This window comes from Polypterus senegalus, chromosome 1, assembly GCF_016835505.1.
Source record: "Polypterus senegalus isolate Bchr_013 chromosome 1, ASM1683550v1, whole genome shotgun sequence".
Lineage (NCBI taxonomy): Eukaryota > Metazoa > Chordata > Cladistia > Polypteriformes > Polypteridae > Polypterus > Polypterus senegalus.
In genome coordinates, this window is record NC_053154.1 from 224,616,053 (window position 1) to 224,641,570 (window position 25,518).

Sequence of the window (25,518 nt, forward strand, 5' to 3'; positions counted from 1 at the left end):
AAGGTGAACTGGTGCATTTGTGTCTCCCATAAAAGCAGCTTCACTTGAAATCACTTTGTGATTGTGCACGGGTTAAAACGTCCGCTGAAGTGTCAGATTCTTATTTAATTATGCTGTTTTCTGTATCTTCTGAATTGCATTCAGGTTACCCTGATGCAAGGCAGCTGAAGCGCTGCATTATGGGATCTGTAGTTTATTGTGTTACCAGCGCTTCATATACCCGGCTTTAATAACAATAATACAGTATATAAAATGATCTCGGGGCGGATATAATTACACGCCGGGCGGATGTGGCCCGCTGCCCTTGAGTTTGACACATATGGACTAAATAGAACTTGAAAAGATATGTTTTTTCAAATGTGATCGCGCAATTCAGATAGAGTTGACGCACACTACAGCCTGCATGCCTCAATGAGTCATCCTCCCCTCGCTCTTACTTTTTTACCGTTCATCTAATGAATACACTGAGTATGGCTTTACCAAAACAATCATTGATGGCGAATAAAGTATCCATTATTCGAGTATGTAGAGCGGGATATATATATATACATATATATATATACCAGCGTATCGCAGGAGAAGTAGTGTGTTAAAAAGGTAGAAAAGAAAAGGGAACATTTTAAAAATAACGTAACATGACTGTCAATATACAGTATTTGTTTTGTGAGTGTTACTGAGTGTTGCTGTCATCAAGGATTTGATTATCATTATTTCTTTCAATCAGGTTCGTATTTGTAGGATGTGTTGTGTTCAAGTTACATTCCGTGTTTGTCAATCGTTGTAAAGATGACAGGTTTCATTCATCGATTCGTTTCTTACTGCATCAATAAACAGCTCGTCTTCTTCTTTATCTGAGACCTGACACACTGCATGCACGGGTTTTTTTTACACTGTCTTCCTTTAGCGGGACATTGACTTTTTCCACCGTGTGCTTTGTTTCCGCAGTAGCTGGATTTATGAATATGCTTATCAGACGCTTCATATTTTTGCTGCCTTTTCAATTGTGTAATTCGGTTTTGTTCAGCCTTTGGAACTGTTGCCTTTATCTGTGCACGCGCCAGTTCACGTGAGCCGCTCGGTGTACATGCATCGAAGGTTCCCAGCTGTGCTGGTGCCATCTCGTGCTATGTCCGTGGCTGTATTTAATGTTACCTTAGTCCTGGCACTTAAAACTTTCTCTCGCAGTTTCGCTGAGTTTGTGTCAAACACCACCCTGACCATCTCATCTTCCTCTCCATAAGCACAGTCCTTCACCCGTGAATATTTACCCGTGGCAGTTTGCTATTGGATTGCCGCTGACGGACGGCCTTATATGGGCAGGCACTAAATTACAAACGCCAGCGCAGCCTGTCTATGAACTTAATTTAAAGTGTAGGTTTACATCGTGCTTTGTTTCAGTAGCAGAACTCATGAATATGGTTGTATATGTCACTGCCGCTTCTTATTGTTTCGCTGCCTTCTCAATTATATAATGCATGTTTTCTTAAGCGCTTTTTTGAGCTCTTCCTGGTTTTCTATGTACTGCGTGATTACGTGGGAGGCGTGATGATGTCACACGAAACTCCGCCCACGGCGTTGAAGCTCATCTCCATTACAGTAAATGGAGAAAACTGCTTCCAGTTATGACCATTACGCGTAGAATTTCGATATAAAACCTGCCCAACTTTTGTAAGGAAGCTGTAAGGAATGAACCTGCCAAATTTCAGCCTTCCACCCACACGGGAAGTTGGAGAATTAGTGATGAGTCAGTGAGTGAGTCAGTGAGTGAGGGCTTTGCCTTTTATTAGTATAGATTATATATACTGTATAGCAGATATTTGTAAGCGTGTCATTAAATTGTGAATACGATGCATAATGAGATATAAGTCATCTAATTACTATGAAAAACAATGCCGTAATTTTAATTTCATTTAATACTTTGGTTACAATAAATTCAGTTATTGCAGGTTTTCATTCGAAATGGCTTGATTTGTAAACAATGGGAATTTTTCAAACAGCAGATTTCCAAATGGCTTTTTAATAATCCAAGACCTTTTTACATTAGAAAAGGTTTTAGAAATTGGGAACAGTATTTTTGTCCTATAAAATATCATTAAGCTTTAAGCAATAATGACTACCACAGGGTTTCTTAGCACAAAAGCTCAGAGTGCATTAGCCCTCTCATTTGTGAATGGCCTCCACTGATTCAATATACCCCTTGTTCTTTCATTTATTTCTTTGAAAGTACAGTAAGTCTCTTTACCAATCTCTGCCTTTTGTTAGGAAAAGTAAGGGACAACCATTAAATATTTTTTATCAAATGCAATAAACAATTCAAAAGATTTCAGATATTTCACATATTGAAGTCTTCATAAACATCACTACAAAAGACTGATTTCCTTCACTATCCAGTTCCTATCATCAAGTTTTTCTGGCATCACTATAAAGTGGATCGTACTAATTTTACAATCATGTATTTCCCTTCATATGATGTTTATAAAGAAACACTACACACAAAATGATCAGAGGTGTTTATACCTGACTCTGATGTGTTTAGCATTGGAGGAAGATTAAAGTACTGAAAGTAGTAAAACTTATAGAATAGTGACATAGACATCAGGGCACCAGCAAAATTAGAGGTTTAAACTATAATGTGACAGGCATTTCTTTAATGATTTCTTTTTCATGAAGGCAATTAAACCTGTTTTATATGAGATTTTGAAATGCTCTATATTCAGTGTTGTGATCTCATTTTATACAAATCTGTAATTATGTGCTCACACCAGGAAATGAAACATTGCTTACTTTGATAACTTGCTATATATTGAACATTAGAACAATCTAGACGAGAACATGCCATTCAGCCCAACAAAGCTCGCCAGTCCTATCCACTTATTTCTTGAAAAAACATCAAGTCGAGTTTTGAAAGTCTCTAAAGTCTTACTGTCTACCACACTACTTGGTGCCTTACTCCAAATGCCTATAGTGTCTAAGAAAAACGTCTTAATGTGTGTGCAAAATTTACTGTTTTAACAAATTTCCACCTTTGTCCCCTTGTTCTTGATGAACTTATTTTAAAATTACAGTCTGGATCCGCTATACTTATTCCATTCATAATTTTAAAAACTTCAATCATGTCACTCTTAACCTTTTTTTGCTTAAACTGAAAAGACTCAGCTCTTTTAATCGTTCTTCATAATTTATTCCCTAGTCGCTCTTCTCTGGCTTTTTCCAGCACTGCTATGTCTTTTTTGTATCATGGAGACCAAAACTGCACATATTCTGTTAGCCTTCTTAATGGTTTCTAAACACTGTCTGGAATGTGATAGTGTCGAGTCCACTGCAACATCTAAATCCTTCTCATAAGGTGTATTCTCGATTTTCAGAGATCCCACTGTGTATTCAAACCTAACATTTGTAATTCCTATGTGTAACACTTTACATTTACTGACTTTAAACTTTATCTGCCAGAAATCAGCCCAAGCCTGTATGCTGTCCAAGTTCCTCTGCAATGATTTAACACATTCCAGATTATCAGCCAAACCACCTATCTTGGTATCATCTGCAAATTTAACCAGCTTACTACTTATATTCCTATCCGAAATATTTATATTGTCACACACGTGTGTTTAGGAGACAACTAAAGGGCTTGAATACATGTGATTCCATGCCGGACCAGGGGGTGGAGAAGTGCACCAATTTTCCTTCTCGATCTTTTACAGACCATTCTAGGGAAATCCCGCCTGGCTCTGAGGCAGCCAATGACATCACTTCCAGTTCCGGTAATGATGACATCACGTCCTCCACTGCCCTTTAAAGCTGCCATCTTGTGTCAAGAGAATTAGTTCTGTTTTGGACTCTATTATGTAAACATGTCAACTCTTTTGAATCGATTTTGTAGCCAGGAACAATTATACGGGTGGCTGCCCCAAACCTTCTCAACAACTTATGGTCGTTTTTGTGACAATATATATATTAAAAATTAAAACATTACATGAAAATATTTGTTATTACAAAAATAATGTGTATTAAGTATCCTTGTAGTCTATTGTGCTTGATCTCATTAAATACGGCTCCTTTATGTGGTATGGCCTGTGTACACATGACAAAAATGACCCTATAAACCTGTTTCACTTTTTCTCCATTTATAGTGGACCAATAAGATGAGACAGATATCAGGTTTCATATATCCACTTGTCCATCCATATATGTTTTGTGAAGTATAGCGGCCCGGACACACACAGGCGGACACCGTTTTATCCATCACACCACGTTTATTTATAATATTTCACTAGCCACTGTCTCTAAACACAACACACTCGGGCCTCTCCTCGCCTCCACTGCCACCACCTTGTCCTCCTCCTCACCCGACTCCAGCCTTGATTGCAGGGCGGCGGCTCCTTAAGTAGGTGGCTGATTGGTGACCACACCCAGCCACCTGCCACAATACTCCCCCACTAGCTGGGACCTCCCGGTACCAGCGGACCAGTCCACGAGGACGAAGACGCCTCGGCGCCAAGCTGACACATTGCAGGGTAGGGCCCAAGCCTGTAAAAAAAATAGAAAAACAAGGGGCAGAGACGTTGCACCCAGCGACACGTCCTCCCGTGTCGGAGGAACTGGCTTCCCCAAGCCGCTTCCTCCGCCTACTTTGGGACGCCGTGGCAGCTTGGATCTGCTCATTGTAAGAGTGCAGACCCCGCCCCGCTGGCGTCCGGAGCTTTACGGGGGTTGGTCTCACCTACCTTCCCCGTTGTACCTCTCCGTCCAGGAGCTCCTGCAGTACGTCGATCCTCACTTGCCTGCGTCTCTCGATCTGACGCCACTGCCGTCCCTCCCGACTGCAGCGTCTCCGCCCGGAGGGCACATAGCTCGGCTGGCGGCAACAGCACAAGGCGCAGTTCTTCTTGCAGCTCCTGTAAGATCGCCGCCAAGGAGAAAGAAGCAGCCGGCGGAGGACTTACCTTGCGAGTAGTTCCACCTGCCGACTGCTCTCCGTGAGCCTTTCCCTGTGGCCCACTCAGGTTTCTTGGGTACGCGGGACGGACATTCCCTGCTCTTGCCTTCGAGCAATTTCCAGCGAGAGAACAGGTCGCGCTGTCCAATCCAGGACCTCTAACGTGGAGGAACTTCTGGTTGGCCATCACGCTCTCCTCTCTCACTGGAGAGCGTCTCCGGGCAGCTCTGCTGCTGCGGCTTCCACAGCCACAGCCTCTTCTTCTCGGCAGCCCCCTTCCTGGGCTCCGTGTCGGTGAGCCGCCCCTCTAGAACAAAGTCCTTCAATGGACACCCTGTGGTCCATACAGCACTTTGTTGCGGCGGGGTTGGGTGCACGCCGCCCCTGCGGCACGTGGGTGGGCTCCCCTGTTGTGCCGGGCCCTTCAAAGACTTATTTTTCACTGCAGGTCCCCACCGTAACCCAGGTGGAGCATCCTGCTGACTACGCCACTGTGAATTATAGCAGCCCCGACACACACAGGCTGACACCGTTTTATCTATCACACCACGTTTATTTACAATATTTACAAAAGTGCACCGCCACCAACCCCCAAAGTCTAGGCTCTCAGTAGCCACTGTCTTTTAAACACAACACACTCGGGCCTTTCCTCGCCTCCACTGCCATGACCTTGTCCTCCTCCTCACCCGACTCCAGCCTTGATTACAGGGCAGCGGCTCCTTAAGTAGGTGGATGATTGGTGACCACACCCAGCCACCTGCCACAGTTTATACATCTCTGCTAAGTATTGAAATCTGCTAAATTTCAGTTCAAGGAAATTATTTACATAAGATCAATACAGAATTTAGAAACAGAATGAGGGAAGAGCATGTTTGCAATTTTTTTTAGCCGTCTTGCATTCTGATGGCTCTGTAAGTACCATGGTTAATCTGGAATCAAAGCTGAATGTCCTGCAAAGTCAATACAAATAAAGCTGCATGAAAGAATTTAATTGAACAAGTTTAAATACTTGGCAGCTATCAAGTTTTTCATTGCTTTTGCCTATGTCTATAGCACACAAAAGGACACCTTTCTGATTGTTTGTTTGTGTAGTGTCTTTATATAACTAGATAATATCCATAGCAGGGCTGGCTCACAATTAGACAACTTCCATCCAATACAACTGCAGAGAAAGCCTTGCAGATTAGCCTATTCAAGCAAAACTCCACGTGAGATTTTACTGAGGATACAGAGAAAGTTGCTGTAAATCATTGTCTTATTATTCACAGGAACTACACAATATTTCACTTAGAAATATACGACTCACCTACTCAAAGGCACTGAGTTGACTGAGTAGGCACAAACCAGACTCTGTGAGCAGTTTCAGTGGTTTAATATTCATGACCACAGTCTTTTTATCCTGTCAAATAGTTCCTCTTCTACCTTGTCCAGATGTTGAACCACTGATCTTTGTAAATATTTCTCTATTTAAACAGTTTACACTGTCAGAATATTTTTTAAAAAGGAGACAAGAATATATTAACAATGATAACCACTACTTTCAAAAAATGGCTCCTAAAAATCCACCTGATTAAGAAAAACATGATTACCTCAGAACCAACCAGAATTGAAGTGAAGAACAAATCACAAATCTTTAAGTTTATGTGCAGTCCACCCCGAAAAAAAAAAACTTTTAAGTTCAAGTTTAAAGCTTAAGTTCAGGAACATGCCAATGTCAAAAACAAAAACTATTAACCCTAAACTATAATCAAAGTAGTTCTATCAAAATGCATTGTTTATTTATAGCATTTGTTTTTACTTTTTATTATTTCCACCTTTTATCAATAATATGACATGTTTCTGTCACCATGTTGTGCATTTGTTTTGCATGGTCGTGGCACATCTTCAGGGTTTCATGTGTCCATTTTATGACATGGGGCTGCATGGTTGCTATTTATGTGATAATTTTTAAGATGGCTGCCTGTATTAAACATCATCTGAAGTTTAAAACCATTAAATGACAGACCCGGCACAAAACAAGTGTTCAAGCAATTGAGAAACTATTTTGGGAAACAAAATGTATTTTTGCTTTTTTTTCTCTTTTCTTTATTAGACAATGACTCTGATTACTCTTTTTTGTTTTTGATTAAGTATTACAAACACTTTTTCCACTTCTAACCACCACTATTATTCCGATGACCCTTTTGTTTAGCTCTCAGAAGCTAAGCAAACCAAAGCGATAAATATAAACACTATACAAATTATTAATGTGTTCACAGCTGTACTACAACTGCTCATCTTTCAACTAAACTATTAATGAGTAACTTCAGGTAGACTTCCTGGTACAATTTGTTAATTTGTCTATAAAAAGTATAAAAATATAAATAATATAGGACTCTGTTTCCCTACAGACTTACCATGACTGGAAAGACCAATAACTAATAATTGATTATCTCCGCTACTGCAAATTATTAAAATCTGTCCAATAGGCCACTTCCTCTTGTCCTGCTTGAATGTAACAAACGTCCCCTTATACTGACTTCAAACTCAATCATCTACCCAAATGATTATAGAATATTATTATAGAATATGTAACATGTCACTGTGTCATCTTACCAACGGCACAGAAAAATATTAGTAAATTTAGAGAATAGGACATAAAACAAAAAAGGACAGGATACAGCATTAAAACATGCTCAAACACCTCCAGTTCTAACAAACGTAATTTTTTCAGTAACTGCAGTAATTAACGGTATCTTATGGGACTAAATGCAATCTCTATCAACATTAAACAAAGTATAGTGATATGTGATGCGATTAAAGAATAATTTTTTTAAACTGAGAAGGTATAACAAGACAGGGTGCTCTCACAACATTCATCCAACAAAGAACAATGTCAAGGAGGTCCAAGTATACAAACATTAATGTGCCTTGTGAAAATGGTATGAAGCAAGCCACTAGGGCAAAGTGAGAGAAAACTAAAAGATGAATGTAGTCAAATGGAGTCCAAACCAGATGGACAAATCCTAAATGCTATCTTGAACTCAAAAATGAACAATAATGAGAAGTCAGTCATTAATAAAGAAAGTCTCAAAAATGTGCATATTAATATGCATTACGTGATTGCTTCAATCTGGAATACTGGCTTCTAGGGTTTTCTGCTGCTTAAGTTCTGGAGCCAGACCCCCTAGCTCATGACTACCATGTCATAGTAACCAAGCTACAAAACAGCGCCACCCATGAAAAAAAAAATGGCAATGCAATAAACATCAGGCATATTGTTAACTAAAAGTAACATTATTTCAGGAACTAATTGCAAACAACTATTAGAATGGATTACTTGATGTTCAAAACTCCTTAAAAATCATACATAAATAATCTAAAAAGTTTTCCAATAACTGGATAAAATAATACGAGTCAGATCACAACATTTAAATATTACATAAACACAAGCAATGGGATTAAACCTCTTTCTGCCTGGTGGTGTGGTTCTCCCAATTGCCCATTACAAAGCAGTGCACCAATCACACGCCTCATCACTATCTAACTCTCTTTCTCTATAGCTTGGCCTCAGACTCTCTCTGCTTAGGCAGGCATTTGCCCCAAATGTCATCACATTCAATGAGACATGTAAACCCTACTCTAGGGCTACACCTGGCTATTCCGTGAAATTATCTCTGGGATCAGAATAGCCTCCAGTGAACTTTTCTGTCTGTGAACCCTTAATCATTTATTGCCCTTAAAGAAACAAGTCTCCAAGGCAGTTCCTTTGCTACTGGCCATAGGAGAGGGACAGCACATACTCATATGTTCATTCCGGGGACTGTGTACCCACTGTCCATCAGGAGATATTCCAATGTCTGATATTTGGTTCCTAGTCCTACCCTCTCATTATAATAAGGGTTGGACATTCTGAACACCTGATGCTTTGCAAGCCCATATGACCATTAACTATTTCCTCTCATGTCTCATTCCCAGTGCATGTTTTCATCTCTTTCACATTACTATGTTCATGTCCCGAGATACCATTTCTTGCCTACAACCACCTGTCTATCAGATGACCCTTCACTATGGCTTGTCAAAAGTGTTCATTTTTAAAAGGCACATAAAAGATACAGAATTTCCATTTTCCTTAATTTCACTTCAACTTTTTTTAAAAATGTAAATACAATTACAGTGTTCTTTGTAAAATGTGTGAGCAATGGAAATAACAGAATAGGATTTGGTCTTATGATCAGGGCTAATTTTTAGAAATGTTCTCTATAAAAACACTTTACATAACTTTATCTCCTTATGATTCCCCGAAGCAATTTCTGGAAACGGATGGACAGATGTATAGACAGCTTTTTCAATAATTATGGAGGCCTTTATTTTGCTAGGTTATGTTTTATTTAGAGTCACATTCACTAATTTGGCTCACTATGAAAAGTGCCTTATGAAAAAGAGATGCATCAATTTATGCTCACCATGTCCTCTGTTCCATTTTTAATTGTTATCCATGTGTGGCTATCATTGCTGACCATCACTCTGAATGATGTTACCCAGTCACTCCTAAAAGAATAAACAAGAAATTTTAAGTGCATGTTTGAAGATATATTTTACACTTAATGTTATTTTTTCCTTAATTTCTTCATTAACAGAACAGTAATGCATTTGTGAATTATTTTATGTGGCAACTATAAAAGTTAAGATAAAAACTAAAACACTAGTCATCCATTTATCCATTGTTGGAATTATCCACTAGTGAGCAAGAGCCAAAGCATCATCTAACCCTGGGACAATCACAATCACATCCACTCCACTTTGGAGTAGCCAATGACACTACGGAAATAGAAGGACACCAAACTGATAAATACATGCTATATAAATTATTCATACGTTCATAGCTTTACTAGTGCTGCTCATTTTTTCCACTAAACTATGAATGAGTAATTTTAGTTAGATTTCTTGGTACAATTTGTTGATTTATCAACAGAAAATATGGCACATTTAAATAACAGAGAACTCTGATTGACTACCTACAGCCTTACCATGACTGGAGACCAATAACATAACTAATATTCACAATGAATACATTTTGTACATATAAAACTCAGTGCTTTGAGGCATATTCATTTTTGTATAATCACAAAAAAGAGGACAAAACATTTTCTGGATGAAATTTCCCAGAGAATCTTCAGAAACAAGTATATTATCTAGAAAAAAGTTTTCAGCACTGGGCATTACGGCTTAACATTTTTTACCAACTCCTTGCACAGTAGGCTGTGTGAAAAATGCAGTAAATGAATACATTAATGAACCTGACACTTTATCTAAAGAGATAAGAGTGAAATGCACATTTACTTCACCACTGTTAATTCATCAAAAGAAGAAAAGACAGTACAAAAAGCAAACTAGATAAATCAGGTGCATCACACTCAAGCTGGTGAACAATTTTGCTAGAAAGAGAAAGAGAGAAACTAAAAATGCAAACTAAGAAAGACCAAAGCAGCATGGACGTTGCAGAGACAGTCAAGTATGAAAGCAAATGAAGGCCTAGAAGCACTGGATATTTCCATCACAGCAGATAGTGTCACACAGCAGACTGTAAAAGGAAAATAGCAGCTAATGCCAAAATGTGTGATTGTATTATTATTGTTAGGATCCCATGCGCACTGACTGCACAGGATGACAGTAAAAGGTGGAATGAGAAAATGAATCAAAATAGTAACAGCATGCCATGGTTGTAACTGTGAGGACAGCAATTAAATAAACAATGGCCAAGATGTGAGACAAAATCATAGATTGAGAAACATAGCTGTACAGTCACTAACCACAATATTTCATTTAGTCTAAGGCAAAACACAACACTTAATCAAAGTACAAGAAGAGAACATAATTAAGAACAAGGAAAAATCAGATAATAAAACAATAATAATGGTAGGGAATTGATTAATCCACAAAGGTGATCAGCCAGGAAGTGTTCTAAGCCAAACTTTACATCACTGCAGTAATGGTGTCACATGTTGCATATTCCTGGTTGTCCTGACTAGGAACAGCTTGGCAACCCTCCATGGCAAACACCGAATAATGGAGTCCTCCATAATAAAAAAATAAAATGTTGCCTTGGGAAGGTGTCTTTCAAAAATAATGTCTAGAAAAAACAATAAGACCATCAAATTCCTTTACCGCCATTCTTTTCACCAACATTGTTAAAAAAAATATCAAGTTGAGATGTAAAGGTCACAAAAGTCCTACTCTGCAACACACTGCTTGGTAATTTACTCCACCTGTCTTTTTTCATTGTGTGAAGATAAATCTTGTAACATTTGTATGAAATCGGCCAAGTTTCCAATTATGCCAGTGTTGTGTTGTTGAAGAGTCAATCCTCTTTAATAAAACCCTTGTTTTAAAATATAAGCCAATATACTAATACAATATATTAATTTCTTTCAAATCTCAAACTCTTGTGACTCATGTCACCTCTTAATGTCTGCTTTCTTAAACTAAAAAGGTTCAACTTCTTCAATTTCTTATCATAGCTCATACATTTAATCCTCCGAATGAGACTAATCACTCTCCTCTGGACGTTTACTAGCACTGCTCTCTCTTTTTGTAATATGGAGACTAAAGCTGTACACAGTACTCAAGGTGAGAAATCATTAGTGTGCTATATAACATTAAGCATATACACCCTAAACTCCTTACGTTGTGACATATAATCTAATATTCTATTGGTGTTCTTAATCTCTTCCATACACTGTCTTGATGTTCATAGTGATAAGCCCACTGTGACTCCTAGATTCTTCTTATAAGAGGTTCATTCAAGATTCAAACCTTTCACTGTGTATTCCAATCTAATCTAACATTTTTACTTCCTACATATAAAACTTTACATTTTCTAACATTAAATTTTACCTGCCACAATTCTGTTCAAGCCTTAATTCTATTGCAGTTCCTCTGTAACACTTTAGATGATTCTGCTGTACATTATTTGCCCTTCCACCTAGCACTGTGTCATCTGCAAACTTAATCAAGTAGAGTGTCAGAAAGTAATACTTTGGGACCTTCAAAACTGGACTCGGTAATATTTTGCAAAAGTCAGGAATTTACTAGCTACAGTATATTGGACAAAATGGGCTGTTCTTGCCAAAGTTGTTCTTAAATTCTTAGGTTCTGTGTATACATGTTAAATGTTTCTGGCCACTTTTGTTTCTGTCACATCCCTAATTCTGAGAATGTTAGAATAATTGGTGGCTCAGAATTGTCCCAGTGTTAGTGCATTAGGACGAATGCATTGAGTGTTACGGTGCAATGATAGCAACACCTCTACTGACTTTAGCAATGAAGATTCTGAGATTAAACCCATTTTTCCTTAAATAGATCAACCAGTTTTTTTTATTTGTGTGTAAAGGCCGCAGCACTTAAATAGATACACTAGGAGATGAGCAGTGCTATGTTCTAAGGGCAAGCCCATTCTTAATTACAGCAATTTATTCCCTATAATCAAATTAACTCAACGGAACAAACTTGAATCCTGCTTTTCAGTGGTAAAAATAAAGGTTTTTAACATATTATTTATTAAGCCTGCTTATAAAGGAACCTGTTTGTGTAATTGTATGATAGACTTAAAACATGAAAAGAACATTAGGTGCATACTGTAGCTAGTTATTCTAAACTGTCTCTCACCTATAATGATTTCAAGACAGTATTGAATACTTACAATGTGTTCAGTTTATTTTTATCCTGACAGTCTATTTGCATGCTAAATGATAATAACCACTGTAATTGAATCACTTAATGGTTACATGTAACACATTTTAATTACCTATTTTACAGTTGTTCATTTTTACAGATTTCCTATAGCCTTAATGCTTATGCTATAATCATTTATGACTCAGATTCTTTCATAAACACATCATTTATCAGTAACATAAGCATAATATAATGGAATGGTCCAAAAAGCAGTGGAATTAATTAATTCCTAAAGATTACTGACATAAAAGCCTCCAGCATTTTTAATAACAATATTGTTAATATGCTACACAGCCTAATGGACGTTTTATTTTTCTTAGAAATTTTCCATTTTGTTGGAGTTAATATGATAGAAGATTAAAACTGTCAGTCTGAGAACAGCCATAGCAATAGAGAGCAGCACCCCTGGTGCAATGCACTGACAATAATTTGCTGTGGTTATGCTCCAAGGCGACTCGATGGTCAAAGAACTGTGGTTTATGTCTGCACAGGTTTTTAAATGCTTGGAGTTAAAGGAGAAAACAAGACAGCTGGGCAGACAACCTACTTTTACACAGAAATGCCGCAGGAAATAAACATTAAAGCTCCTCATTGTGCTTAAAAATGGAAATGAACTGTTGGTTAATTAATTGCCACAAGTGTTTTGTAGCAGCTAATGGCATACTTCAAAGACTAGTGTAAACTTCTTCCATGGCCAATGCCATTGGGTACATAAGAAAACTCCAATGGATACAGGAAACACACAGCAATTTTTAATACTTTAATAATCTACTAATTGCAATTACATGTTAAGTTTCATAAAATCGAATAAAACAGATTATTATTATTACCTTTGTTGAATCACTACCATGATAAGAAAGATGTAATTTGTGTTACATAGTGCTCTTGGTGGTTTGTAGTATTAAAGCTAAGAATGGTAGGCCTTTCTTTATATATTTAAACAGTAATATGTGATGTCTGTCCAGAAAGTATCCAGCCATGTAATATGAAAAATAGATACATTTACTGAAGAAGAAACAAGAAATATTGTACATAGGACAATAACGCCTCAGTCCCTTTCAAAGTAGGCACCTTGGGACCTCACACCATTCTCCCAGCGTCTCTCTACTGCAAAGTACTCTGCAATATCCTTTGTTGGAATCACCATCAGCTGCCTTGTCATATTTTCCTGAATGTCATCAACAGTCGGAAATCTCTTCCCTTTTAAAGGTGATTTTAGTTTTGGGAAAAGCCAAAAGTCGCTGGGCACCAAATCTGGGCTGTAGGGGGGGCATCTTTGAAGCATTTATGCCATACTTTGATTTGCACTGCACTCTTTGCATCGTCACTGAAAGCCTTTTGAATCATCCAAATGTTAAAGCTTAATTTAAAATTTGATTCAGGTTCATTGCTCTACTCATTTAGTACACATGACCATTCAACGGAACCTAGCACCCCCATTGACTAGTCCATTGAAGTCATAATTGTTCATGCATGCACATTCCAGTCCAAACTCCTTGGCTGCACAAACTGTTCTCATTATAATAACAATGGCTGTATACTTTACAGACAGACCTGTTATACTGCATATTGTAGCAAAAAAGAGATATAATCCAGCCTCCAGTCATTGTCTGTGCTGAGTTTGTATGCTTTCCCAATGTTTGCACCAGTTTTTCTCCCTCATCCTCAAAGACATGCATGTTAGGCTAATTGGTGACTTTAACTGGTCTTATGGGTGTGTTTATGTAATAGACTTCTGCCCTGTCTAGGTCTGGGTCCTGCCTTGTACCCAGTGCCTCTGGCATTGGACCCAGCCTCATTGCCCCTCCATGACCATAATTATTTATAGCATCTTTAAAAATGTTATGTATTAAGTGAATGTCTTACTTATTAGATTTATTTTTCAAACATTTTTGTTATATTAATTGAGATTTTGTGTTGCCAAAATATTTACCATGGATATTCATAGTTTTTTTTTATTTAATCTCCTTACAATTTATGAACCTTAAAAGTTCAAAATGGAAATCTAAAGCCTGACTTATTGGAAAATGCTTTACATTTTCCATATGTATTTACAGATGACCCAGATGAAGTTAAGAAGAAAGACATAATAAAATGTGAGGAAAATATTGGACAGTTTCCAGAGTTAGAAAGAGCAAGTGAAAACTTTAGACCGTATTTTCTGTGTCTAGAATTTTGTTCCACAGTAAAGCAGTCAACTTTTGCCAGGAGAATTATCAGAGTAGTATACTGTTTGTAAAAGATGTAAATGCATACTGCATATTCATGGTAAATATCATTCATTCATTTTCAAACCTCTGTAATTTTAATATACTGTAAAGTAGCTGGAGTGGAGCTGGAGGCTATCCTTCCAAACATATTTTGTTTAATACTGTAGCCCCCCACACTAATTTACAGGGCCCATGTAGATCTGCAGAAAGGTAGGAGGAAATCCTACTGTTTGGACTGGGACTGGAACACAGGGCCCTGGGGTTGTAAGGCAGCAGTACTAAAAACTGTGCCACAATTTATTCAAAAAGGTCAAAGCATTATTTATATTTTCACACTATATATTCTTTTAGAAGCTTTTCTATATTTATTCTATACAGTATATTGGATTTTTTGTTACCTTATTGTAATTACTTTTACATTATGAATGTTGCTGTTTTCTGGAGTAGCATTACTTCAGTCTTCTGAGACAGTGCATCATAATAATAATGAACCACTTAAGACACATTTATAATTTATATAATGCCCAGGGAGCTGGGTGGTCTTTGGGTTTTAGAACCCCTGCAGGTTTATTTTGTCCAACACTCATCAGTTGGAGTTTTTATAATCACCAGATATATAAAAAATTAGTTTAGCAAGATAATCGAACAATAAGGATATTGCCTATTTAATTACTTGCTTGTTCATCTGTACTAAATACATATATTTATTCATTTTTTTATTTTTGCATTTCATATTATTTAATTATTTATATCCTTCATAGTTGTCATTTTTTTTTACTTTCTTGAAAAGTACTTTAATACATCTCTTGTAAGAAAGCATTCTATATAAATGAATGTTGCACTGGTACAAACAATTTTTTTTTTTGTATATTGGAAAAATTATTTTATGTAACAATACCAGCAGCTCTACCACCTGTACTTCAGAATAGGTAATTCATCTGAAGCTAAGCATGTCCGGGTCTAGCCAATACTTGGATGGGATACCATCTAGGAGAAGCTTGGGTTGCTTTTGGAAAAGGTTTTGGTGATCCCAGCAAGGGGCACTTACCCTGAGATATGTTCATTGAACTTAATGTCCAAGTGCCGTAACATGGACACTGTGTTAAGAAAATTGGTATTGTTCTTCAGATTAGACACCGAGGTCCTAATTATTTTTGGCCATGTAAGATCCCCAGGCAACTTTCAAAAAGAGTAGGGTGTCCTGCTCTTTTCAGGTGTAAACTAGGGTTGTGTGATGTCCTGGCTAAATTGTTGACCACAGTCTGGTCTCCTCTAATCATACCCAGTCTCTAATAGGCTAACTATCTCTCTCACCTCTTCACTACCCAACAGCTAGAGTAAAGTAAGCATACTGGTGCAGCAATGGCTCCTGCTGCATTATCCAGGTGGGTGCTACACAATGGAGGTGGTTGAAGTGGCCCCCTTTTATCTATCTATGTGAAGCAAAACTACTAGCTAAAAAAGAACCAGCAGGGTGTGCTTACCCTGTGATCTGAAAGTGGATCCCAAGTCAGTAACAGGAACACTGTGCTATAAAAATGGTGCCTTTCTTCGATTGAGACATAAAACTGAGGTTGTGAGGGTGTCTGTGGTTCCTGGGCAGTCTTAGTAAAGTGTAGGGTGTATCTCGATCTCCTGGCTAAATGGCCCACCATGGCTTGGTCATTTTGGGCCCCTAATATTGCCTGTGTCTAATCAGCTAACTATCTGAGACCACTTCACCACTTACCATCTAATGTGTGGTGAGCATAGTGGTGCAAAAATGGCTACCATTGCATCGTCCGGGTGGATGCTGCACATTAGTGGTGGTAACTACTCATTATGTAAAACATTCTGAGTAGTGAGAAAAGCACTGTATAAATATAAAGAACTACTACAATTATTATTATTATTTAAATGTAATTAAAACATTTTTCACATTCATTCAATGTACCTCTTACTGAAAAAAATGTACATGTATTTACTTTTCATTAAATAATTATTTTTATCATCTTCCTAATTACACAGTTATTTAAGATTTATGTGAGAGCTGAAAGCTCACTGAGCACTACCAGTTGATCAGAGTTATTACTATTAGACATGAGAATAATATTCATCTTTTTATGGTTAGTAGACTTGTTAAACTAATAAATACATTTCACTCACAGTGTGAGGATTGCTATCCTGTCATTTGCAGATGATTAATATATTACTCAGCTGACCTGAAGACCCATATTTAGATATTCTTTACATGCATCTTGAGATTCTAGGCAAAAAACTAATGTTACACATTTAAGATTTATTTGATTGCTCTTTGTCATCTGCCTTCTGTCATTTTCAGCAATTTCATAACCTTTCTAAAGCCTATTAAACCTACAAAGCCAATTCACGCAAATCTTCATTTAAATTTAACTGCACTGTATGATGCATCAGATTTTTAAATGGATTGACCTTTTTATTTCAAAGAGCTGAAAAGTCCCATAGAGTTAAATATATTACTCAGTAGCCCTGAAATCAATTAACCTTATCCTCATCTAAATTATCTAATGCTACCTGCTGTGACTTTCATCAAGCAAATATTAAATTGCAAGCAATAAAATATTGTCTATAATATAAAGTGGTATATCTCTGACAAATATTCAAAATTTGTACTGCTGAATGTTAAATTAATTTAGAATGATTAAATGCCTAAAATTGTTCATGGGCTTCTTAGGGGTAGATGCTATATACAGTATACAATCCAGTTCTGTCTACAGTTTGTAAGCATTTTTACTTTCCCAGTAGCATACTTAGATAAAAACAAGCCTGTGGTATATTTAAACGTATAGGAACTTTAATAATATTTACATACAAAATGTTAATCTTTTAATGTCAAAATTTCTGAGTCTAAGCTCCCAAGCCTTGCCAATGAGGTTTTAAAATGAAAGTTTAAAACAGCACTTGGCAAGCTCTGATTTTTATTGTATTGGGTAAAATATCAATGAGGGTCAGAAATCACTTGAAAAGTGTAAAAGCTGATAAATGTGACTGCCTCTTGCATAATCAGGTGCAATGTCTCCTCTGAGCTTCACAACCAGAACGTTTAGGGACATTACCTAGTAGGTGAGACGATGTGGGCTATAATATCTCTGTGATTCCAATGCTATGTCTTTGTGGTCTATTAAAAGGAAAAAATGTCGAAGGCTTGGTCCCTGTAAATGTCAGTCCAGTGAACCAATTTGATTTCATAACTTACATAATCTGTCTATAGTTGCTAGACTGAGTTCTGTTGCTTAAAAGACTCCAGATGAACCACTAAGGTGAACCATTAGTTGGAATGCTTGCACTCTAACCTTGTGAGTGTAATCAGAAGAGTCAAATCAAAATATGACTGATCATCTCTTTAAGGCTTTATTCAACATGTTAGTTCAAAGGTTTAGAAATTTTTGGTACACAGATACACTGTTCAGTCTCCTTGAGCAAAACAATAAAGTGTTCACCTATTTGGTGGTATATATATCTATTATAAAAAAAAATCCTGGAGAGAAGCACAAGGGCATCGAGACGTGATCTTCACGTTAAGATCACGGAAGACATTTAAAAGACAACGCGACATGAAAGAGATTGGCCGTAGAGCGTCTCGCGGGGACTTTAAACATGAGACTTTGTGCCAAGAGATTGACCGAGGACTGTCTAGCGATGACGCGGAACATGAGATTCTTGCAAGACACGCCCTATTACAATCAATATCAAATAAGCCCAGAGGCAGCAAAACATTCAGTCATCTGAAGGATTTGAGTACACACAGATCCAGGGCTCTCATAGTATAAGGGCAATACTTTATAAATGAAATGTCGACGACTAAGCGAAAAAGAAAGCAGCACGGAGAAAAGAGACTCAAAAGCGTCGGAGAGAAAAAGAGCAAAAAAGAAAAAGAATAATCTGGGTGCAAATTCAGAAAATAAGGAAAGTATTTATCAGCCCGGAACAAGTGCAACTGAAAAAAAGCACATCCAATCCGGCTCAGAATTAAAAGAGAGTAAAAGACAAAAGAAGAACTTCATAAAGACGTTCAGAAACGTTGGTGCTAAACACATGCAGATAAGGTTAGAGATTATGAAAGCAGTAGAATTCAAAAGGCTCAAAAAAAAAAAAAAGTTGACGCAATACACGTGGTGAAAGTTAAAGGATATGAAAGTAGTAAAATTAGAAAGTATTAAAAAAAGAAAGTAAAAATCGTAGTACCGCAAACAAACAAACTGCCTCATTTAACTATGCACCTGTCTAACTTTGGTTTTGCACAATAATCACTACACTATTGCACCTAAACACTTAATTCTACTTTATTAACATAATTTTACTTATTTATTATATTCTGCTATACTGTTATCTTTCATTCTACAGTATGACCTTTTGTTAATTTAACTGAAATTCTTTTAACTTTGCACGGTTTTTGATAAGCGGATCAGGATGCATTTCACTGCGTGTTGTCCTGTATAACTATGCACGTGACAAATAAAGAATCTTGATAATTTCAAAAACCGAGTTTACCGCACATGCTTTTATTGGTTACTTTGTAAAAAAAATTATTAAGTGCTTATGATGTAGATTGCTTTGTCTGTGCTGAAATTCCAAACAGAGAAATCTATCCTAAATTATAGTACAAAGTCATTAAACACATGTATCACTGAGCTCATTAAAAAGATTCAGCATATTGGGACTCTCAAGATTCCAAATATTGTTTTTACAGAAGTTCTGAAATAAAAGTGAAACTAATGAAATAGCAGCAATTCAAAGAAAAAAAAAATCTTAAAAGTGTGTATTCGGAAAACCAAACACAAGGATTGGCAAGCGAAGCGAGCAGGGCAAGTATATATATATATATATATATATATATATATATATATATATATATATATATATATATATATATATATATATATATAAAATCTTAAGCCTAAAAGTGCAATGATTTTGTGCATCGATTTTATGTAACTTTTTTGTCACACTTTAAATCAGGCTTATTTTAAAACCTAAATATATATGTTTGGTACCATTCTTTTCAGAATTTATCTATTTTATTTTTTATATATATTTATGCTAGCCTTCCCCCATGGCTCACCATTCATGTTAATCATTGCTGATTATATAGAGAACAGAGAGCATTGTTTTTCAAAAATATAGTACAAATGTTAGAAACTGCATATCATCACTCCCGCTACTTTTATTACTGACAAAATTGGAAATGACTCTGCCTTACAATCTGTTATTATGTCATAAGACTCCCAGTTAAAGACAGAATGCAGCTCTCAAGTGGTAAGAACACAGCTTGCTTTAATATTTGTTGTAAAGGAGGTGCCAGAGCCAGGCTAAATCACAAGTGCCAAGTTTGTTAAGTATGGATGACATGGTGTGACAGTAGAGAGCACTGTCGCTCCTCCAAACCCGCAGACAACATGTTCAGACACCAGGTAAAATATCAGAAATGATTTTAGTTTCTCGAATAATGTGCACAAAGCATCTCCATCTTCACGATACACAATAAACAATAATAATAATCACAAATCACAGTAAATCAATCTTCCTCTCCACCCAGCAGCTCTGTCACACTCCCGCCCAACTCTGGCTCAATCTGCTGCGTTTCCCATAGTCCTTTTTATAGTCCGCAACCTGGAAGTGCTTCTGTCCTTCAGTCCATGTGATGCCATAGCACTTCCGGGTCAGATGAAAACGTCTCCTTTTTCTTCAGCTCGGAAGTACTTCATTTCTTCCATCCCCATGACTAGGGAGTACTTCCAGAATATAATAGAAACATTCGTGCCTCCCTGCAGTGTCCCCTGGTGGCCCCCATGGTATCCAGCAGGGTTGTGAAGTTGAACTCCAATGTTCATGATGCCCTGCGGGAATTCGGGGCACCTCCACGTTGCAGGGAGGACTCCATCTAGCAGCCTGGGGGTGTTGGCCGGGATAAACTGCTGGCCATCTCTCACAATGGGCACAGACACTTCTAAGCATGATATACTTAACATATACTGAGAGAACTCTATGCACGGTGAGCAGTCATTTTCATCACTCTGTATTTTGCTGTATTTGAGGATGCTATGCACCTCTGTGGTGTTTCCACTGCTTTATATACATGTTTTGTCTGCCTGGTGATACTTATTTCTGATGTAAACTGTGAAATTATTGTAGAATGCACCATTTTGTTACTACAATATTTCATTAAGACATTTTATATTATATTGGTTGTGTTTTCATGCTGTTATTTTGTTAAATCTGTTGTGGCTTCTGAGTAAAAGATCTATTCTAATGTCTGCTTATACTGTCACTGACTTCTAGTAATAAACCGTCTCTTCAATTTACAGCATCAGAATTGCTACCATTCATTTAGTTTAAACCAACATACTTTATTGAAATAATTCTTGTAAATTAGACTTATTTAAGAATTCATTTGCTTTTATTTTGGAAATTCATGCAAAAATCCACCTTAAGATTGGTTTGGGTGAAACTTTCTGTATGGGTGAGTTTACTGTTTCAAATTTATCTTAAGAGGGTTTATTTTAGGTATACAGTATTTTCCTCTTTTACATATCTGACAGCTACTACTGTCAGCAGAACAGACCATCAGTAGTCAGTTCGTTATTGAAATGGCAGTACTTGACGCAAAAACAGCAGTGTGGTGGCCCAAGCAAACCTCTACCACATATCACACATATCCCTATTATGAAATATTAAATAAAAATGACATATCTGCCTATTTTGTGAAGTAGATAAAACTTTTAAAATGCTCAAACTTTCAACCATTTAATTCACCCAAATAGTATTCAATTTGTACATTTTCTGACTTGTTAAAAAAGAAAGTCCTATTGTTCCCACTATTTATAAGTATACAAAGTAAAAAGAAAAGTTTTAAATTTGTTTATGTAAGTGAGATTTACTTTGTATTGAATGTTTATATTATAACAATTTATGATATATAGCAATATGGTTGCTTTGGTTATTTTTTATGGTTCATCAGGCCCCTCCAACTTCCATATCATACTCCACCCATGAAGTAAAGTGTTTATTGTTTGAAAGTGAATCTGCTCTTGATTCTGTACAACCAAGCTGCCCAGTATTATTCCATAATTTACATTCATATACTGAGTTTACCATTTCAAATTTAGCTTGAGAGAGCTTATTTTGGATTACAGTATTTATTTTATATACAGTATTAGCTGTCCCCCGCGGCTCAACCCATATAGTAATGAAACAGGACAAACTTTAAAAATCAATCAAAACATTTTTGAAAATGTAATAATTGTATTGAGAAGAATTTATATTGATAGATTTCGTATCCGAGGACCTCTTGATATACAATATTTTTGGTTTTGCTCTCAAGGACGTGAATGTAGCTGTGATCTGTTTGCCAAAAATGTAAAAAGTTTGCAAGGTAGGTATGTTCCGATAGTTTTTAGCTGTGACAGGTCAGCGTCCCTCACATGGGGAGAAGAGCAAATGGCCGTGATATCTCTGCCAATGAGCAGGTACCCTCTAAAACACACATAGCTGTGATCTCTCTCTCAAAAATGTCAAACGTTACTCTTTAACAATCTCTAGATCAGCGTTTCCCAACCTCAGTCCTGGGGACCCCTCCTGTGGCTGCAGGTTTTTGTTCCTACCAGCTTCTGTTTTTAATTGGAATCCTGGGCTAATTCAGTGATGTGTTATTTCCCAAGGTCTGTGTTATGGGAACAATACAGAAATTAGAAAATTAAGTTTGTTAAATATATATATATAATGTGCTCCGGTTTCCTCCCACAATCCAAGGACATGCAGGTTAGGTGGATTGGCGATTCTAAATTGGCCCTAGTGTGTGCTTGGTGTGTGGGTGTGTTTGTGTGTGTCCTGCGGTGGGTTGGCGCCCTGCCCAGGATTGGTTCCTGCCTTGTGCCCTGTGTTGGCTGGGATTGGCTCCAGCAGACCCCCGTGACCCTGTGTTTGGATTCAGCGGGTTAGAGAATGGATGGCTGGATATATAATGTACCAAGCAGTTATTTGGGAATAATGTTATTTTTTTCTATTTAACAATATTTTTATTTCATGATTTTCATTCTACTTTTCTAGGTGTTCTAATTGTTTAATTTATCCAGTATTTAATAATTAGTGGGTCTGATGCTAAAGTAGTTGCAGCCTTTGATTATTCGGTATTTTGCCTGGGTGTCTGCCTGCTCATTTTTAATTATCATTAATAAGATACAAACACAAGGGGAAAACTGCACAGAGAGAGGGCAAAATATAATAAAATCAACAAAAGAGAGTTAAGCATTTAAATCTATAGCAAAATTAGAAATATTTCTAAATGTCTTATAAATATAAAAATCATGCTGTTGTGCTTTTCTGAATGTAGAATAAGAGAAGACAAATAAATTAAATGAGATCAGTGTTATCAGGTGTTGTCACTGATTAGGTTGAATCTGGTTGGAACAAAAACCTGCAGGCACAGTGGGTCCCCAGGACCGAGGTTGGGAAACACTGCTCTAGATGATAATGTCTGCTGAACAAACAAGTATGGCTAGCTAAACGGAGGCAAAGTATGCTTTAACATATGGGAGAGGTAGAGCGACTTGAATGGAGGCTGGTGCATGAATGAGGATAGTGCCTCACAGCTCCCTACTCCTGAGGTCCCACTTCTCCTCCCCTTGGCCCGTAGCCTGTCACTCACATTTGTGCAAATAAATCAGTGCTGCAACCGAAATATAATACTTAGCATAATGAGAGAAGTCGCAAAATCAACTGGAATGTTCAAGCTAATCCTCTTTAATAAAACCCCTGTGTGTGTCCAGGTGTCCGTGTGTGTGTGTGTCTTCTGGTGAAGTGTGCATGCGCGGGGCCACACGGTACATGTTCAGTCTCTTCCTGTGCATTCCCTGTGTGTGCAGAGAGAGAGAGACACACACAGGTGCGTGCGAGAGACAGACAGACAGGCAGGCCCACCCGAGAGACAGACAGACAGACAGACACGCACGCATGCACACACACACACACACACGCAGGCAGGCCCGCGCGAGAGACAGACTTGCACGCACGCTCGCACAAACACACACACGCACGCAGGCAGGCAGACAGGCAGGCCGGCCCGCGCGAGAACACAGTCACGCACGCATGCGCACACACACACGCACGCTCGAGAGACAGACATGCATGCATGTACGCACGCACACACACACACATGCCCGCGACAGAGACAGACACGCCCGCACGCACGCACGCACAAACACACACACACATGCCCGCGACAGAGACAGACACCGCCCGCCCGCCCGCACTGCATACGCGCGCTTACGCACACACACAGGCCCGGGACAGAGTCAGACACACACACACACACAGGTGCGTGCGTGCATTGTTGCAATGTAACTTTTCTTGGTTATTAGATTACAGATTTTTCAAATGTTCATTTTTTTCCCTATGCTTAAAACTAATTAAAAAAGGTGTTTTTAGCAAGCAGGTCGTAAGACTATAGCGCGAACTCTTGCAGTGTTAGATTTCTCTGTTGTTCAAGGTTTTCTTAGTGTTATTCAATGTTTTTACATTTAGTTTACTATTACGCTGTGCATTCAATGATATTATTAACTATATTTGTGGTTAAAATCTTAAAAAAAATATATATTTACATACATTTCATACGGTCTGGAATGGGTTAATTGTATTTACATACAATCCTATGGGGGAAATTACTTCGATTCCACCGAGGTTCCACTGTATTACTGTCCGACAAAATTACAGGCATTTTACGGAAATACAAACCAATATTACTGAGAGAGATAATTAAAGGCGCGCAATACAGTGATGCCTATTACAGCCACATACAACGTCCCTTGCCATTTAATATAGACTGTTCCTACTAATGCTTATGCACTACTGTTCTAGCGCCCGTTATTGTAACGGGCTTAATGTCTAGTTATAGAATAAAACCAATCTAATTTCCGTTAAGTAGTTCTCTCGTCAAAACTGGACAGACATACATACAAACAGACAGTCAATGGATTTTATATAGATTTTCCTTTTTTGATGTTACAAAAATCTTGAAAAGAGTAAAATATTACCGAATATAATTCTACACAGCCAGTGAAAAGTCAAAAAGTACAGGCATGCAAAGTAAAATAGGTTTCAATGGAAACTACTTCTTAATAGGAAATCACAAATTTAACACTTAGTGGTGACTTTTTATAAGGTGTTCCAAAGAGTTAAACATCTGAGCATAACTTTGATGATATTTTGATGCAAATTAAGTTCACTGGTGACTTTAAATTGCTGTTGTGTGTTATTATTAAGGATTGGTGTAGAGATGATTTTTGAATTTTGGATTTTTCTTCCACTTCACTGTTTTTGATGCCACTGACTGCCTTTTTGAATCTGATTTGTGTTTCTCTGAATCAGTTACTCATTTGATTTAAGACAATATGTTCTTCATGTCATGCCTCATTTTTCAGATGTTCTTTGAAATCTAGCTCTTCAACATAATTTTCATAGCCAGCCAGGTGACCTGCCTGTTTGGTTTTGAGGCTCATATTCTTGTTATTAAAAATATATACTTTTTAGTGCTAAACAAAATTGATGACTGGCCTAAAGGGTGTATTCTGACAGTGTAAGCATGACAGATATATTGTTGTGCTTCTTCAACTACATATTAATTAGCTGCTTTACTGATGCAAAAGT

At 37.5% G+C, this 25,518-nt stretch overlaps 1 protein-coding gene across 1 annotated transcript in view; it reads right to left on the minus strand.

The window, feature by feature from the left end:
• Positions 1-25,518, minus strand: part of LOC120539457 (inactive carboxypeptidase-like protein X2) — a 360,659-nt gene that overhangs the window by 86,236 nt on the left and 248,905 nt on the right. The window contains exon 5 of the mRNA XM_039769534.1: positions 9,382-9,466. Within this exon, the coding sequence (XP_039625468.1) occupies positions 9,382-9,466 (85 nt within the window). The remainder of the gene's footprint in view (positions 1-9,381; positions 9,467-25,518) is intronic.